General features: G+C 57.3%; 1 protein-coding gene across 1 annotated transcript in view; it reads left to right on the forward strand.

The window, feature by feature from the left end:
- The window catches only part of SORCS2 (sortilin related VPS10 domain containing receptor 2), a 477363-nt gene that overhangs the window by 449962 nt on the left and 10593 nt on the right, over nucleotides 1-16808 (forward strand). The window contains exons 15-22 of the mRNA XM_060147451.1: nucleotides 2249-2369; nucleotides 3229-3362; nucleotides 4121-4249; nucleotides 6617-6788; nucleotides 11992-12178; nucleotides 13023-13156; nucleotides 14307-14430; nucleotides 15727-15839. Of these exons, the coding sequence (XP_060003434.1) occupies nucleotides 2249-2369; nucleotides 3229-3362; nucleotides 4121-4249; nucleotides 6617-6788; nucleotides 11992-12178; nucleotides 13023-13156; nucleotides 14307-14430; nucleotides 15727-15839 (1114 nt within the window). The remainder of the gene's footprint in view (nucleotides 1-2248; nucleotides 2370-3228; nucleotides 3363-4120; nucleotides 4250-6616; nucleotides 6789-11991; nucleotides 12179-13022; nucleotides 13157-14306; nucleotides 14431-15726; nucleotides 15840-16808) is intronic.

The raw sequence follows: 16808 nt of genomic DNA on the forward strand, positions 1-16808 counted from the left end.
GTCCGTAAGGTGGGAATGTTAACAGTACGTTCCGCATGGGGTTGGTGAGGAGAGGATGGGAGGTCGCGCGCGTAGCAGGTACAGAGTACAGGCCAGCAGTTACTGCTGCCGTCACCTCCGTTATAACGTGGCTTCCAAAAGAGCAAGAGACGCAGCTCAGGCTGTGTGAGGACCTGGAAATTGTCCCTTAGAGACGTCCCTTCAGGGACCGAAGACCCTCTCGTTCTCAGTAACCAACCCAGCAGGCTTTGCTTGGGAGAAGGGGACACTGTGACAAAGACCCCCACGTGGTGACGCTCCCAGGGAGAGGGCTGTCCGCGTCAGGATGGGAGTCGGGACAGAGGACCGGCACGACACCTTCACGGCCACGGTCGCCACCATCCGGGCCTCCTACGACCTCGCCATTGGAAACAGAACCTGCGGGAGCCACTGGGCCCGGCGGAGGAGAAGCGGGCCGTCCGGTCCTCGCTGGGCCGCATCCACCAGCATCAGGAGAGGCCCCGGGCTGAGAAACAGCGGCGGGGGCTCCGACTTGCACCTCAGGCAGAATGGGTTATTCACAACCAAACACGAGCGGGCGAGAGGCCAGGGCTGCCGGCGGTCGGGGAGCCCAGGACGGGAGGACGGAGAGGCGGACCACAGAGTCAGGTGAAGGCCGAGACGGAGGGAGGCTCCGGGGCCGCTCGGATCAGAGAAGGCCCCTGCAGAGGCTCGGGGTCTTGTCTGTAAAATACAGATCGTGGTGTCTGCTTCGGGGGGCTGTTCTGGGCAGTAGAGGTAATGTGTGTGCACGTGAGAACGTGTGAGCACGTGCGTGCGCACGGGTGTGTGTGCACAGGTGAGCGTGTGTTGTGCATATGTGTGTATAAATCTCCTACTAAGTGCCAAGCATCCTACACAAACCATTGCTAATCCACCACCCATCCTGAAAGGCCAGTGTTATTGTCCCCATTTTAGAGCCAAGGAAACTGAGGTACAGAGAGGAATGGACCTGCCCAAGGTCACAGACATAGTAAGTGGGTATCAGCCCAGGCCTGCCTGGCTCAGAGGTGCCCTATGGAGCCAAAACTCCAAAACTCCTCTTCAAATATCAGCCTCGGACATTCAGAGCCAGCCATCATATCCCCCAGAACACACTCCAAGGGCCTTCTCAACTACTCTCCTAGAACGGGGTTTGCACCCTTTCAGACCATCACTGGCTCCCCCCAAGTATCCGGCTCCTGTCGGTGTGCGTGGAAGGGGTGCTTCACCTCCACCATCCAGATGCTTGACCTCTGATAATATGGCCTGGGTACTATAGGGTGGACTGGAGAAGGACCAGAGAAGTACAGGCTGGTCTCCTCTTCTGTGGTGGTATCTGGAGCCCAGGTATGAGGTGTTGGGAGGATCAGGTGGAAATCCCTTCCCAGAGGGCGAGGGATCTGGGTACATGTAGGCACTCCACCAATGCCTGCTGAGGGAGAAGAAATGGCACAAACAAGCTGTGTGACCTTGAGCAAGTTACTCAACCTCTCTGTGCCTCAGTTTTCCTTTCTGTAGAGTGGGCTGTGGTGAGGTAGACCAGATAGCATACACGGGCTCCCAGCACCCTGCCTGTGCCCCGTAGAGGACTGGCTTTTGCAGAGCCCCATGGTGCTCTGTCCACTGCTTCTTCCACCCACCGAGGCCGGGGCCACGCAGCAAGGACCACTCTGAGATGCTTTCCACCCCGTCACTCTGAGCCGGTGTGATGACTCGTTACCTCTCTTTGGATTGTCGGTTCTGCTTGGGGTGAAAAGGCTGTGGCCCAGCTAGGCGGAGCTGGCTGTCTGCAGCGCAGGCCTCCTGGAGTGGTCAGGTGGGAAGAAAGGCGAGGAGAAGCCAGAGAGCACAGGACGCAGACACCTGACCATGAATCATTCGGCAGAACAATTCTGCGAGGACTAGCGTGGGGGATGTGGGAGGGTCCAGGCTCCTGGCCGGCCTCCTCGTCCACCGGGGGGCCAGGTGGGACGACCCCCACCAACACCATCAACGAGCCATAGATTACACGTGATGACTGTGGGAATACTAACGCCGACGCCCAAATGCTTGTGGCCAGCCGGGCCCAGGGCAGGTGCCTGGTCCCAGGGCAGCCCAGTGGGGGCAGGGGAGGGACCGCGGGGCCCGCTGTGCAGGTGGGAACAGAGGCCCGCAGGGAAAGCGGTGGGCATCTGGGGGACGGGCCAGACTAAGGTGGTTTCCCGCCCCTCCCCCTCCCCCTCCCCAGCGTCTTCGGCCACATCAGCTTCCGCTCGGACTGGGAGCTGGTCAAGGTGGACTTCCGGCCCTGGTTCTCCAGGCAGTGCAGCGAGGAAGACTACAGCTCCTGGAACCTCACCAACCTGCAGGTGGGCCTGGCCGCAGGCCAGGGGTGGGCACCGTGCAGGGCCCCCTCTGCCAAATTCCCCGTCCTGCGGGACCGAGGGCCTCCCTCAGATGCCCAGTCCTTCTTTGCGGTGTTCCGGCCCCCTCTGGGGCCTGGGGCTGCCTGGGCCAGAGTCTGCAGTCATACTCAGGGGAACAGGTGCACAGGGCCCCAGCCAGCCTGGAGACAGGCGTGCTCGGGGTCCAGGAGTTTTCAGATCGAGGGAAGGTAACAGGGCACATGTATCGTATATTAGGTAACACCCCAGTGGGTCTGGGGCAGCCCCACCCCATAATCTCAAACACATCCATGTTTCTACAGCAAAATGTGTCATATTCACACAGAGAGGAATAAATGAGGACTCGAAATGGCCTCCCAGTGCAGTTCAGAGCAGGTGGTGTGGCGTCAGGACAGGATTTCAGAGCGAGGGGGCTCTGGAATTGCTGGGGGGACCCTGCACCACGGCTCCCGTTCACACAGGTGTGGCCTCTTCTGAGCATTGGCTGAGGACCTACTGTGTGTCCTGGAGGCTGCGGCTCACCCCAGCTGCACAGGGCCCACCTGGCACCCTCAGGCCTGAGGAGTGAATGCAAGGGGCCTCTTCCAGCAGCCCTGCCACCCCTCAGGGCCCTGTACACAGAGCCTGTACACAGTGGGAGCTCAGTGAATGCTAGGGCGGGTGGGATGGGAGCCAGGCTGCCCTAGGTTGGCCTCAGGCACGGACACCCCTCCCCCGGGGCCCGGTTTCCCGGCCCCTACGGCTGGCCGGCGAGTGAGGAACCGGCAGCAGTAGCGGTGGGAGCCCATGCAGAGTGGCCCCTCACCCCGGCCTTCCTGCACAGGGCGACCGCTGCGTCCTGGGCCAGCAGAGGAGTTTCCGGAGGAGGAAGCCTACGTCCTGGTGCATCAAGGGTCGGAGCTTCACGGCGGCGCTCACGGCCCGCGTATGCCAGTGCCGTGACTCGGACTTCCTCTGGTGAGGGTCCTGCTCTGCCCCGGGCCCCTGGGGCTGCCTGAGTAGCCTGGTGACCCGGCAGCCGCTGTCCCCGCAGGTGATGCCAGGGGAGGGCTCGCCACCCTCCATCACTTCCCCGCTACGCTGTGCCTTAGGACCCAGCCACTGGGTCCAGCCCACATCAAAGAACTCGTGGGCCTCGTTTCAAAACCTGTGCACGTGGCGCTGCTCACAGGTGGGAGGGGAAACTGAGGAACAGGGAGGGCATCCCCGGGGGCCGGCTGTACCACCCAGCCCCTTCTCCTCTGTCCAGAGACTGCCGAAAGCCCCCTGACTACTCCCCTGCCTCCGCTCAAGGACTCCCGTGGCCACCTGCTGCCCACAGGAGGATGTCCGAGCTCTGGAACCTGCCTCCCTCCCCAGCCATCCTTACCCCTCTCCGTCAGCCACCTTCACCATTGTCTCCCTGCACCAGTGTTGAAGGGGCTCGTCCCTGCCTGCAGTGCCCTTCGCCCCCTCTTCCCCTGACTGCCTCTTGATCTTCCATTGAGATTCAGCCCACCTCCTCCAGGCAGCCCTCCAGGACAACCAGGCTGGGCTCAGTGCTCTCCTGTGATTCGCTGGAATCCCCTTTGCATCCCTTCTCACCTGGAACGTAACTGTCGGCCTTCAGTCCTGTCTTCCCTCTGGGACAGGGCCCTGTGGATCCGCTTCTGCGTCCTCAGCATGAGGCCCCTGACCCACGCTGTCTCCTGACGTCCGTTTTTCCCTCCTCCCAGTGACTACGGATTTGAGCGCACCCCCTCCTCCGAGTCCGACGCCGACAAGTGCTTTGCTAACTTCTGGTTTAACCCCCTGTCCCCGCCTGATGACTGTGTCCTGGGCCAGACCTACACCAGCAGTCTCGGGTGAGTAGCGTGGGGCAGAACCAGGGTGGCCCCTTGCTTTCCTGCCTGGTGCCCGTGGCTCCCCGCATGGAGCCAGGGAAAGAGAAGTCGGGCTGACTGCCCTGTGTGCCGAGGTTCCTGAGAGCCACCCCAGGCACTGAGCCCTCGGGGCTCTCCAAGCAGAGCCCATGTGGGTCAGCGTCAGGGAGAAGAGGTGCCTTGAGCTGGCTCCGAACAGAGAACAACAGGCAGAGAAGGTCCAAGGGCTTTGTAGCTCACACCTGCTGCAGAGGCTGAGCCCTTCCAGAGAAGTCACACTCCTGGCCTGGTCCTTCTGAGCCCCTGCAGTGCTGGGACCCTTCTGCATTTACCAACGCTGAGTGAGGCAGGCCTGAGCTGGGCCAGAGGTGCTCACACTCCCTTTAGGTCTCAGCTTGAATGATGCCTCCTCCAGGAAGGCCTCCCTGACTCACCCTGGGCCCTGAGCTTACCCTGTGAGGGCGCATATCCCAGTTATTGTCACACTCACCCAGTCGTTCCCCCCGACTGGACGGTAAGCTCCACGACACATAGCGGGTCCCTCAGTGTGTGGTGTGGTGGACACACGCTGTACGTGAAGGTTAAGTGCTCCACAGGTGTGAGCCGTTATGACACTCTTCCTCCACCAGAGGCTGACCACGTTGCGTGCCAAGGATGAACGTCATATAAAAATGTTAGGTGTGTAAAGGCTGTGAACCTGCCGGTCCAGAGGCCCTAAATGAGCTTTATCTGAAAGTCTCTGCTTCCCTTTGGGGAAGTTTTGACAGGGAGTAAACCGCCTATGGACTTATTAGAAAATCCTCATTACTGCCCCTGGGGACGGGGAAGGGCAAAGCCCGAGAAGAAAGCAGCTGGAGCAGAAAAGCAGGCTTGGACCTCAGTGGCTAAATCCCATCACCCATCCATCCATCCTGTCATCTATCCGTTTATTCCTCCATCCATCCATCATCCAGTCATCCGTCCACCCACCCATCCATCCTCCATCTATCCATCCAATCGTCCCTCTGTTTATTCTTCCCCTCACTCACCCATCATCCGTCCATCCTCCCATCCCTCCAGCCGTTCATCCATCATCCGTCTATCACCCATCCCTCCCTCCCTCCCTCCCTCAGGGAGCCACAGCAGCTGCTCCAGGGCACCCACCAGGGCTCGGCAAGCAGGAACTCTCATCTGAAACGGCAGAGCCAGGACCCAGGGTTTCATTTCATACCACCTGCACACTCCGGGTGCCAAGGGGCCGTGGCTGGGTAGCTCGTAGGGAGCGTATTTTCTTCCAAACTAATCACATGCGTCTTTGCACGATAAACTTCAGCGGCAGAGCCGTGAGGGCAGGCGGGGCACCAGGCACAGGGGGTGGGCAGATCCAGCCACTTTGGCAGTGATGTGGGTTTTGCAGACCCAGAATCCCGGTGTCGCCCGAGGGAGCATCACAAGTGGCAAGTCTGAAGATGCCACCCGAGCAGTGGTTTTCCCGTCGCCTCCTAAACGTTCACTAGAGCCTATCGGGCTCTGCCCACCAGCCCCTCCCCACTCTCATCCCACACCTGCTGCCCACTCTGGGCTTTGGCTCCCCCACCCCCCCACCACAGGGCCTTTGCACATGCTGTTCCCGCTGGCCAGGATGCTCTTCCCTCTCCTGTTCACCCTTCTGGTCTTAGCTGAAAGCCCCTTTCTCAGGGACCAGATTCCCAGGTGCTGCCCCTCCCCAGCACCCGTCCCAGTTGCGATGTTGCCTTGATGTGGGGGATGGTTTGGTGAGGGCTCCCTCCCTCACTAGACAGTCCTCTCTGCAACGGCAGGGCTGTGAGTGATGACCTCGTACCCCAGCACCTGGCACGTAGCAGATGCTCAGTAAATTCGTGTTGTGTGAATGAGCTGGTGAGTCAGGTTCATCTGGTCCCACTCTCTTGACGTAATAGGGAGAGGAGACCCCTGGGAGCAAGTTTGCTCACAGCCATGTGGCGCATCAGCGGTAAGGCCCGGCCCCTCCTGGGCACTCTGTCCTCCCAGGACCGTATTTCCCAGCAAAGCCACAAAATTCCGACTGACTCCTTCAATCCTCCCCTCAGCAACAACAACAGCTGTTACCATTATTGTAAGAATACGAGCGGACCAAGGAAAGGTCCAGTGACGGAAGCAGGTCCTGCCATTACTGGTCATTCCCTCCCCTGAGCCTCAGTTTTCCCATCTCCAAAATTGGGCAGAAATAGCAAACAGGTGGAGTCGGGAAAAGGGAGGGAGTTGAAGGATGGAGTTCGCCAAGGCAAGAGCCACCTCTCGGCAAGCAGGTCCGGCGGGGCAGCAGGGCCCGCCCCACCCCCGCCTGTCTGACTCGCTGTCTGGCCGCAGGTACCGGAAGGTGGTGTCCAACGTGTGCGAGGGCGGCGTGGACCCGCAGCAGAGCCCGGCGCAGCTGCAGTGCCCCCTCCTGCCGCCGCGGGGCCTGCAGGTCAGCATCCTCGGCGAGGCGGTGGCCGTGCGGCCCGGGGAGGACGTGCTGTTCGTGGTACGGCAGGAACAGGTGAGGCGCCGCTTCAACCGGGCACACGGGGCGCCGGGCGGCGCTCTCTCCGCCTCCACGTCGGTTAGGGCAGCGTCTTTGGACCAGCGGTTTCCGAACTGCGGGAGGGGAGAGTGGGCCGGGGGCCCCTTCCCAGGTCCAGGCCAGCACTGAAACAATGAAACAGAAAAGTCGGAAGAGAGGGGAGAGGCAGGGAGGGAACGGAGCAGCGTGCAGCGAGCACAGGCCCAGGGGGGCGTGGCTTCAAACATCTCTGTGTCTGTGTGTTCACCGCGCGGTGACGTCAGATTTCTGCCTTCCTGTGGGCGCCGTAAAACTTTTTGAAACTCTCATTATACTGAGTTAGTTAATTTTGGAATCATAAGAAAAGCAGGAAGTTTTTAAAAAAATACTGTAAAAATAAATAAATAAATGCGATGATGCAAACAAAAAAACAAAAAACCCACCGTTAGTTATAATCTCATAGCCAAAGACAAATTCCGTAATAGATGATAGATAGATGGATAGGTAAATGGAGAGACAGATATCGTTGATAAACAGATATATATAGATGAGAGGTTGATTGATAGATAATGGATAGACATAGATACAAATACAGATGGATGGATATAGAAATATTTTGTGTCTGTATATATATACACACATATATACATACACACAAATATATATATACACATACCTATATATAAATATATAAATTTCCTCCCCACCTCCTAGTCTTTCTTTTTTTTCCTTTAGTACAAGTGTTACATTTTTTTCTGATTTTAAAAACAGTATATACTCACTGTAGAACGTTGGAAAACCACATTAAAAACATAAGAATATATCACCAAAAATCCTGGTCTCCTAAGGTAGCCACTGTTGGTTTTTTTATTTCCTTCTAGTCTATCTAAACTAATATGCAGCATGCTTATTATTCTGATTATAGAAGTAACAAATGCTCCTTGCAGAAAAACGTGCAGGAAATTCAAAATGACAGAAAAGCACAAAGGGGACGTCAGAACCCTCTGTTCCCACCCCAGGGTCCCAGCCTCTCCCGGCGCACGGCTCTCTTGCGCATTTGGGTCTTCGGTTAACAAATACGTAGCGTGAAATGAGTGCGGCTTTGTAACTGTGTGTGCTTCGTTTAGAAGATGTCCTTCAAAATGTGCCCAGGTGGGGCAGGGTGATGCTGACAGAGGTCTTTGATGTTGGAAAGCGGGGGCTCTGGTCCAGAGCAAAGAGCGGTACTCGTGGGCACCCGTGTGTCATCCCTCCCCATGCCTAAGGGCTGTGCTCCCATCAGCCGGCTTTGTAGCTGGGGATACCCAGCCTCAGACAGGGGCAGCCACTCACCTGAGGCCACACAGTAACAGTGCCGTTGGGTCCAGGCCTGGGGCTCCGTGTGGACTGCGCCTGGTCCACGGCCCCCAGAAATGAGCTGATCCTGGGGTGGCCTCCCCTTCCCGCCTGTCCCCGTCCCCGTGATGACTGAGCCTGGTCCCGAGAGTAACGCTGCAGCCTCGGGCAGCCCTGGGGTGGTGGGGGGCTCCGTTCACAGCAGAGGAGGATGCAGCCCCCTGCCCGGCGTGGGACCACCCAGACCCTCAGAGGGGACCCAGCTGCCTCCCGGAGCTCCAGGACAGATTTGCAAGAAAAACGGCTGCCTGCTGCCCCCTAGAGCCTGGAGTCCCAGCTGCTAAGTCACACCTGCGGTGCTCCATCCAGAGCCAGGACAGGATACGCCTGGCAGCGCACCGGGCAGGCTGGCACTCTCCGCTGCAGCAGGCGGAGGTGAGGGGGCAACAGAAAGATGCTCTTGGGAGAGAGAGTCCAGCGCACGCTGCTGTCCAGAAGAGGCCGCTGGCTCCCGTGTCAGAGCCTTGGGAAGGAGTGGGTGCAGGGCTGAGGTGGGTACACACACTGTGGCACACTCGTTCTCACACACACGGACACTCACACACACACATACGTGTTCACGCATTCACGTTCGTAACACAACCACAGACGCACACACCCAACCCAGGTGTGGAAACAGCGCTGGATTTAGGGAGATCCAAGTTCTGTAAATATTTAAGCACTGAAAATGAATCTGATGGAGAGCCCAGAAACAGACCCACACAAGCAGGTCCGGCTGATTCTGGCCCAGGAACAGAAGCATCTCGGTGGAGGGAGGATGGGCTTCAGCACATGAAGAGCCGGTAAAAATGAACCTCACACCCGATGCAGAATCACCTCAAAGTGGATCACAGACTTAAATGGAAAATGGAAAACTATAAACCTTTTAGAAAAAAGAGAGGAAAACAGCCGGAACCTAGGGCTAGGCAGAGAGTTCTCAGATTTGACACCACCAGCCCCATCCACGAAGGAAATCTGATAAACTGGACTTCGTCAAAAGGCGACATCTCGCTCTGCGACAGACCCTAAGAAGATGAAAAGGCAGCCGCAGAAGGAGATATTTACAAACACATCCACCAAGGACTAGTACCCGGAACACATGAAGGGCACTCAGAACTCAGCAGGAAGAAGACAGACAGTGCAGTCAGAAAATGGACAAAAGACCTGGAGACACATTTCCCTGAGGAGGAGGTACAGGTGGCAAATGAGCACACGAAACCATGGTCAGCGTCATAAGTCATCAGGGAAATGCAAATCAAACCCTCAGAGCGGTGTCCCTGCACACGTGCAGGAACGGCCAAGCTAAAAACTAGTGGGACCACCAAGTGCAGGCGAGGATGCGGAGAAACTGGATCCCTCCTACGTGGCTGATGGGAACGTGACATCTATAGCCATTCTGGAAGAGTCGGCCGTTTCTTTAAAAGCTAAACATATTACGCTCCTGAGAAATAAAGACTTAACATTCACAGGGAAACCTATGCATCTAGGTTCATAGCAGCTTTATTCCTAACAGTCAGAATCCACAGACAACCAGATGTCCTGGATGGACAAGCGGATAACACGTGGTGGCACGTCCATCCCGTGGGTGGGACCCCGAAATAAAAAGGAACAGACTACACACCACAAGCTGGGGTAATCTCCGGAGAGCTATACTGAATGTGAAAGCAAATCCCAATGACTCCGTGCTTTCTGATTTCATGTATAGAACATCCTCAAGATGACAAAATTATAGAAATGGAGAACAGGTTCTAATCCCACAGAGTCAGGGATGTGATGGAAGGGCGGGTGTGACTGTGACAGGGCGGCAGGTGGGACCCCAGTGGATTCCCTATTTGTGATAGTGATGTTTTGCGGGATGTTAGCACAGGGGGAGCTGGGTACCAGGGACCTGGGGCTCTCTGTGTTATCCGCTACAATTACATGTGAATTGGCAGTTGGCTCAGCATGAAGCAGCTGAATGTTTTTGAAGCACTCAGTAATTAACACACACACACATCTGCCTGGAAACACCACGGTGTGGGGGGCGGGTGTTGCAGTGACGTCACCGTTTTTCCTTTCTAGCTCCTTCGCTTTGCCTTTTGTATTCTCTCCTTGTCCTACGTTGATACTGTATTACTTTCCTGATTATGACGAGGTGTTTCAAACAAGGAAATGTGTCAATAGTTAAACTTGCACCTGTCTTAGCTGCTTGCAGGCAGGACTCAGGGTCCCCAGGAGGGGGTGGCACCTGCCCATCAAAGCCGCAGGTCCCGACTCAGCCAGAAGCACCCTCCTCTCCCAGGATGCAATACAGGAAACCCCTCCCTCTCGGAACAAATCGGACTTGAGACACCCGGCCCCCATGAGACTGCCCTTAAACGGAGAAAGCACCGGCCCGTGGGCCAGCCTGCAGGTTCTGGGCTCACAGAGCCTCAGTCTTCCAACCTATAAAATGGGAATAATAGAACGTACTTGTATAAGGTCCCTGAGGCCATCACAACAGTGGCCACGAACTGGGTGGCTTGAAATAACACGCATTTCTCCTCTCACAGTTTTGGGGGCCAGAAGCCCAAAATCAAAGTGTCAGCAGGGCTGGGCTCCCTCTGGAGGGTCCTTCCTTGTCTCTGCAGCTTCTGGGGGCTCCAGGTATCCCTGGGCTGTGGCCGCATTTCCTCCTGTCTTCACATAGCTTCCCCTGTGTCTCAAATCCCCTTCCTTTATCTTATAAAGACCCCAGTCATTGGGGTCCTGTTGTAATCCGGTGTGACCTCATCTTAACTAATTACATCTGTAACACCCTATTTCCAAATAAGGTACATTCTGAGGTTTCAAGTGGACTGAATTGGAGCGGGGGCAGGGATGGACACTATTCAACCTACTACACCATATTTGTGAAGAAAGTTAGATGAACATAATTTACTTAAAAGTATTCTATCGAGTTTTAAGGTTTGGCAGGTGTAAGATAAGAGGATTGCTAAACAGTGATGATCTTCTTCGTTCTTGATCACTAGGAAATGGTTTTCTGGGTGTTCCTGCAGCAAGGGGAGGGGTGGCAGGAAGGGACGATGCGGGGTGGGGGGAGGGAGGGAGAACATGAGACTGAATATGAGAACTTCTTGCCAGAAAGTTGAAAAAGTTATTGTTCCCTTCACTCAATTTCCTCCCCACGCCTCTATGAGGAAAATACGGTTATTGGAAGGATAAGGCTTGTGGCAGGGAGTATATGGGTGATTGGACAGCTTGTGTGGGCGGGGAAACGCCTGGAAGAGGCAGCAGTGGGTGGGAGCCCCTTCCTGCACAGAGCCCGTGCATACGAGCATCACTCCTGGCACCACAGAGTGAGCGAAAAGAAAAGTGCAGGAATCGCAGCATCAGAGAGGGAAAAGTAATGTTTTCTTAATTTCCTGGGAGACTAAGGGTCTTCCTACACACACATATCTTCCTAGACATGTTACTGAAACTGTCCAGCAGTGTGCTAGGCCCCTTCCCGCCCTCCCGGCTCCTGGCTGAGGCCTCGGTGGGCCTCCCTGGCCCCTATCCCCACCCCTGCACTGCCTCCCTGCCCTCGCCTGTGAGCCCTGACCCCTCTCCCTCTCTGCAGCTGCGTGATCTTTCTAATGCAAACCTGGCCCTGGCCCCTGCTTCCACCCACCTCCTACAGCTCTCAGCCCAGCCCTCTGGGCTGGGAGCCCCAAGGGCAGAACAGATCTGGTTCCCTGGGGTCCCCAGGCCACTCACTTTGAGGAAAGGAGTGAGGGAAAGAACGATTGAATGAATGAGTGAATGCCTCATCGCTGGCCCCCAGCTTTGCACCCACTCCTAAGTGGCCCTGTGGTGCTTCCTGCAGGGCGATGTCCTGACCACCAAGTACCAGGTGGACCTGGGGGACGGCTTCAAGGCCATGTACGTGAACCTCACGTTGACCGGGGAGCCCATCCGGCACCGCTATGAGAACCCTGGCGTCTACCGCGTGTCCGTCAGGGCGGAGAACATGGCAGGACATGACGAAGCCGTGCTGTTTGTCCAGGTCAACTGTAAGTCCATCGTCCCTTTGAGGCCAAGTGTCTCTCCCTGTGACAGAGACCTGGTTCTTGGGGAAGCACGGGGAGCCCAAGGGCAGGGAGGCAGGCAGGCTGGGCTGGAGTCCACACCCATGCTGGTCTGTGCAACAGTGGGGATAGTGGTGATGGTGATGGTGATTATGATGGTAGTGGTGGTGATGGTGATGGTGGTGGTGATGGTGATGGTGATGGTGATGGTGGTGGTGATGGTGGTGGTGATGGTGGTGGTGGTGATGGTGATGGTGGTGGTGATGGTGATGGTGATGGTGGTGGTGATGGTGGTGGTGATGGTGGTGGTGATGCTGGTGATGGTGGTGATGGTGATGGTGGTGGTGATGGTGGTGGTGGTGATGGTGGTGATGGTGGTCATGGTGGTGGTGATGGTGGTCATGGTGGTGGTGATGCTGGTGATGGTGATGATGATGGTGATGGTGGTGGTGATGGTGGTGGTGATGGTGGTGATTGTGGTAATGGTGGTGGTGATGGTGGTGATGGTGGTGATGCTGGTGATGATGATAGAGATGATGGTAATGATGGTGATGGTGGTGATGATAGAGGTGATGGTGGTGATGATGGTGGTGATGGTGATGGTGGTGGTGATGATGATGATGGTGATGGTGGTGGTGGTGGTGATGGTGACGATGGTGATGGTGATGGTGATGGTGGTGGTGATGGTGGTGATGGTGGTGGTGATGGTGATGGTGATGGTGGTGGTGATGGTGGTGATGAGGTTGATTGTGACAGTGACTGATAGCAGCCTGTGCCATGGCCAGTGCCCTATGCCCTCTAACCCCTAACCTTTTTCTGGCCCCTGCAGCCCCCCTGCAGGCACTCTACCTCGAAGTGGTTCCTATCATTGGCATCAACCAGGAGGTGACCCTAACTGCTGTGCTGCTGCCCTTGAACCCCAACCTCACCGTCTTCTACTGGTGGATTGGTCACAGTCTGCAGGTATGCTGGCCTCAGGCCCCTGGCAGCCCCTCCTTCCCACAGGCTCCCATCTGGGGTGGAGAGTGGGGCAGGCCCCCCCCTCCATACTGGGCAGGACACAGTGTGTGACACCATGGAGGTGAGGAAAGCACACATCGACTCTTCCTTCACCCTGAGCATCTGTTCGGGGTCCAGCCATGTCTGAGTGTGGTGGACGGGGGATGAATCGGGTCAGACCCTGCCTTTTCCTAGGAAAAGATGTGGGAACATAGTAGGTGACCTAAGTTAGTGTGTGACAGGTGTCACAGGAAGGAGACAGGTGACGCGTCTGAAAGTTCCAGAAGAGATCAGGCCATTTCTAGTTATAGCATGGGAGTAGTCAGGGAAGCCTTCATGGAGGAGGGGGTCCCTGGGGCTGGACCCAACCTCAGAAGCCTCACCCAGGGCTGTGGGTTGTATCCTGTGGGCAGTGGGGAGCCAAGGGCAGATGCCTGGTAGGAGAGCCTGAGGGCCTCTGCAGGTGAAGCTGCCCACCCTTAGGCCGGGGGGTGCCCCAAGACCCAAAGGGGGATCCTTCATTTACTCAGCAAACGGCAGCCCTTCACCGCCAAGCAGAGAGCCCCAAACAACGGCTGAGGTCCCAGACCAGGAGGGGCCCTGGGCTCCAGACTGTTTCCCTGGCATGGGGAGGGTCGAGGAAGGGGCTCGGGCTCCGGGCTTGAATGGCGACTCAGCCCCTTGCAGCCGAGCTCTTGGGGCCGGTCGCTACACCTCCCCAAGCCTCTGCCTCCCCGTCTACAAGGTCCGAGGCAATAGTGAGGCCCAGTCAGATGTGTGTGCCCACCCCAGAGGGTGCGTGCTTAGCTGGCCGCTGGGGTCCAAGGATGAAGGTCCCAGAGCCCAGCTGAGCGTGGAGGGGGTGAGAAGGTGAAAGGGATCAGGGTGGAGGTCCTGCCTAGCAGCCACCATGCGCCTTCGACACCATCCACGGAGGGGGACTCGGAGCCTCTGGAGGGAAGGGACACTGGGAGACGGTGTCTGTGCTGGGGAGCTCAGGACCGGGCATCTCTGGGGGGCCCTCTCCTTACCCCCCGGGGGCTCTCAGTGCAGCCCTGGCCGCACACCGGGGCCAGCTCTCCGGCCCAGCCCTGACCCCCGCTCGTGCCCGCAGCCCCTGCTGTCCCTGGAGAACTCTGTGACAACGCGGTTTGGGGACGCAGGGGATGTGCGCGTGACGGTGCAGGCTGCCTGTGGGACCTCCGTGCTGCAGGACTCCAAGGTGGTCCGCGTGCTGGGTGAGTTCCCCCCTCCCGCCCCCCGGGACAGGCAGCACAGCTCCTCCTTTTCAGGAGCTCAGGGTCGGGGGCAGGCGGTGTACATGCCACCGATGTCCTGGTCATCCCAGGCAGGGCTCAGCGGGGCAGAGGGGCCTCCGTTTCCCCATCTGTAAAATAAATACCGACAACTCCTACGTCCATGGCGTTCACAGGCTCCACATGGCACAAATGAGGACGCGGCTGAGGGGCTTGACACGGTCCCCCAGCAGCAACAGAGCTGGGATCGGGCTCCGGGTCTGCCTGCCCACCGGGTGCCTGTCCTCAGCACCCCCGTTATCTGAGGATCATCACGTGATTGTATCACTTTTGTTGAGAGTCCTGCTCTGAATCCGTGTCCCATTTATTGGCTCACTGGGGGCTCTGAGCCCCCCAGGAGACATTTACGATCGAAAATTAGTCCTAAGAATGGAAGAGACACCCCCCCCCCGGCACCATGTTGCCCTCATCACCACACTGATAAACCCTCCTTTTGCTCTAAGAACAGCCTGTCCTGTGGACAGCAGCCATCAGTTAAATATTTAGGGAACTGCCCTCAGCCATTCCTTCATTCACGAGCATGTGGGCAGCAGGCCCTGAGCCCAGAGCCTTGAAAGTCATCTCCACCTGCACTGCATGCTCACACTTCACAAGGCACTCGTCCCTTGAGCTCTCCTCAGCCCTGCAAAACCTCCTCCCATTTTACAAATCAAGAAACCAAGGCTCGGGAGGTAGGCGGAGAGATTGCAGTCCACTCTGAGACTCCTGGTGCCGGGTCTTTTTTTTTTTTTACCACCTGCTGCTTGTGGCTCTAGAATAGGTTTCTGAGTTGCAGACCCTGCGAAATGTGAGAGACAGAGAAGGTGGGGGCTCTGCTCTCCAGGGGCTCTTATTCTGGTGGGGGAACCAGCCCAGTCAAAGTCCATGGATCCCTGGGGGACGAGAAGTCAACGTCGTCGTAGGGTGTGTATGTCCTTGTGGGTTGATGGGGCAAATCACACAGCAGGCTTGGGCCTCCCTCCGGGGCAGCACTGCTGTCCCCGTCATTGTCACCTTTGTTGCTGTTGTTTTATTATTAAATGGCAGCGGTGTAGTGCGCCCCGCCCGGGGCAGCTGCTGGCAGATACACTGGGAAGAACCTTGTTTTCTGAAAGTGGGCTGCAGGATCCACACCCAGGGCCAGCCCTGGGCCATCCAGGGGGTGTGGCCACCGTCCTCAGAGGGAGCGGGGCCGGGCGCCCAGGACTGACCCACTCTCCCATCTCTGCCTCTTTCCAGATCAATTTCAGGTCATGCCTCTGCAGTTTTCCAAGGACCTGGACGCTCACAACCCCAACACCCCCGAGTGGAGGGAGGACATTGGCCTCGTGGTGTCCCGGCTCCTCTCCAAGGTGCCCCCAGCCCACCACTGGCAAAACCACCTGCCCACCTCTGGGTTGTGGGTGCCCCAGAGAAGCGGGGGCTGTGGAGCCCCCAGGAGAGGGCAGGCGGGCTGCCCCGCAGTCCTGATGCTCTGTCCTTCACATCGGCTGACAGTGGCGCTTGGAAGCCATGTAGGGTCCTCTTACCTGGCCCTGGGGGACATGCAGCCAGACTGTCACCTTGCAGAGGAGGGACAGGACTGCATCTTCCATGCACATCTAGTGAGCACCAGCTGTTTGCACAAGACACAGCTGCTGTCCTACAACAGAATCTCTTTAAAGGGATTTTCATTTACTCACCACGTTTCTCTTCTGGGCTGGACACTAGAGACAGAGAGATGAGTCAGTGTGACGGCTGCCCTCAGGGAGGTCGCAGAAAGCAAAGGCAGTGCATCAGGGTGGGCATAGGGCACTCGAGGCCCTTGGGCCCCCAGTGGGAGAAAACCCAGCCCTCTAGAGTCAGCCAAGCCTGTCACAGACTGAGGCCCACCCTGGCCATGCCTCCCTTTGGCCCATTAATAATTCGGGTAATATTGTCCTGGGTGTTGAAGGATGAATAGGAGTTTGCCAGATGAACATGCATGGAGTGGGACTTTCAGGAGACAGAGCTTTGTGGATTGAGGGAGTTGCATGGCCAGGAGCCCTGACACTTGGGAGGACAGTAGCCAGGGAGGGGCCTGCTCACCTGGGCATGGTGGGAGGAATGAGCTGAAGGGGGCAGGCCTGGCTGAGCGGAGGCCGGGGTGGTGGCCACAGGCTGAGGGACCAGGAGCGCTGGGCTGCAGTAGGTAGAGGGCAGTGCCGTCATTTGCTGGGGCCATGACTCCAGGTGTACAGGGGTCAGGAAAGGCCAAGACTCAGGCCACTCAGGGAGGGAGGGTATTCCTGGGCCCCTGGAGTGTGGCAGGGGACAGAGGAGGCCGGTGGATCAGAGTGGCC

The sequence above is a fragment of the Lagenorhynchus albirostris genome, chromosome 4 (assembly GCF_949774975.1).
Source record: "Lagenorhynchus albirostris chromosome 4, mLagAlb1.1, whole genome shotgun sequence".
Classification (NCBI taxonomy): Eukaryota; Metazoa; Chordata; class Mammalia; order Artiodactyla; family Delphinidae; genus Lagenorhynchus; species Lagenorhynchus albirostris.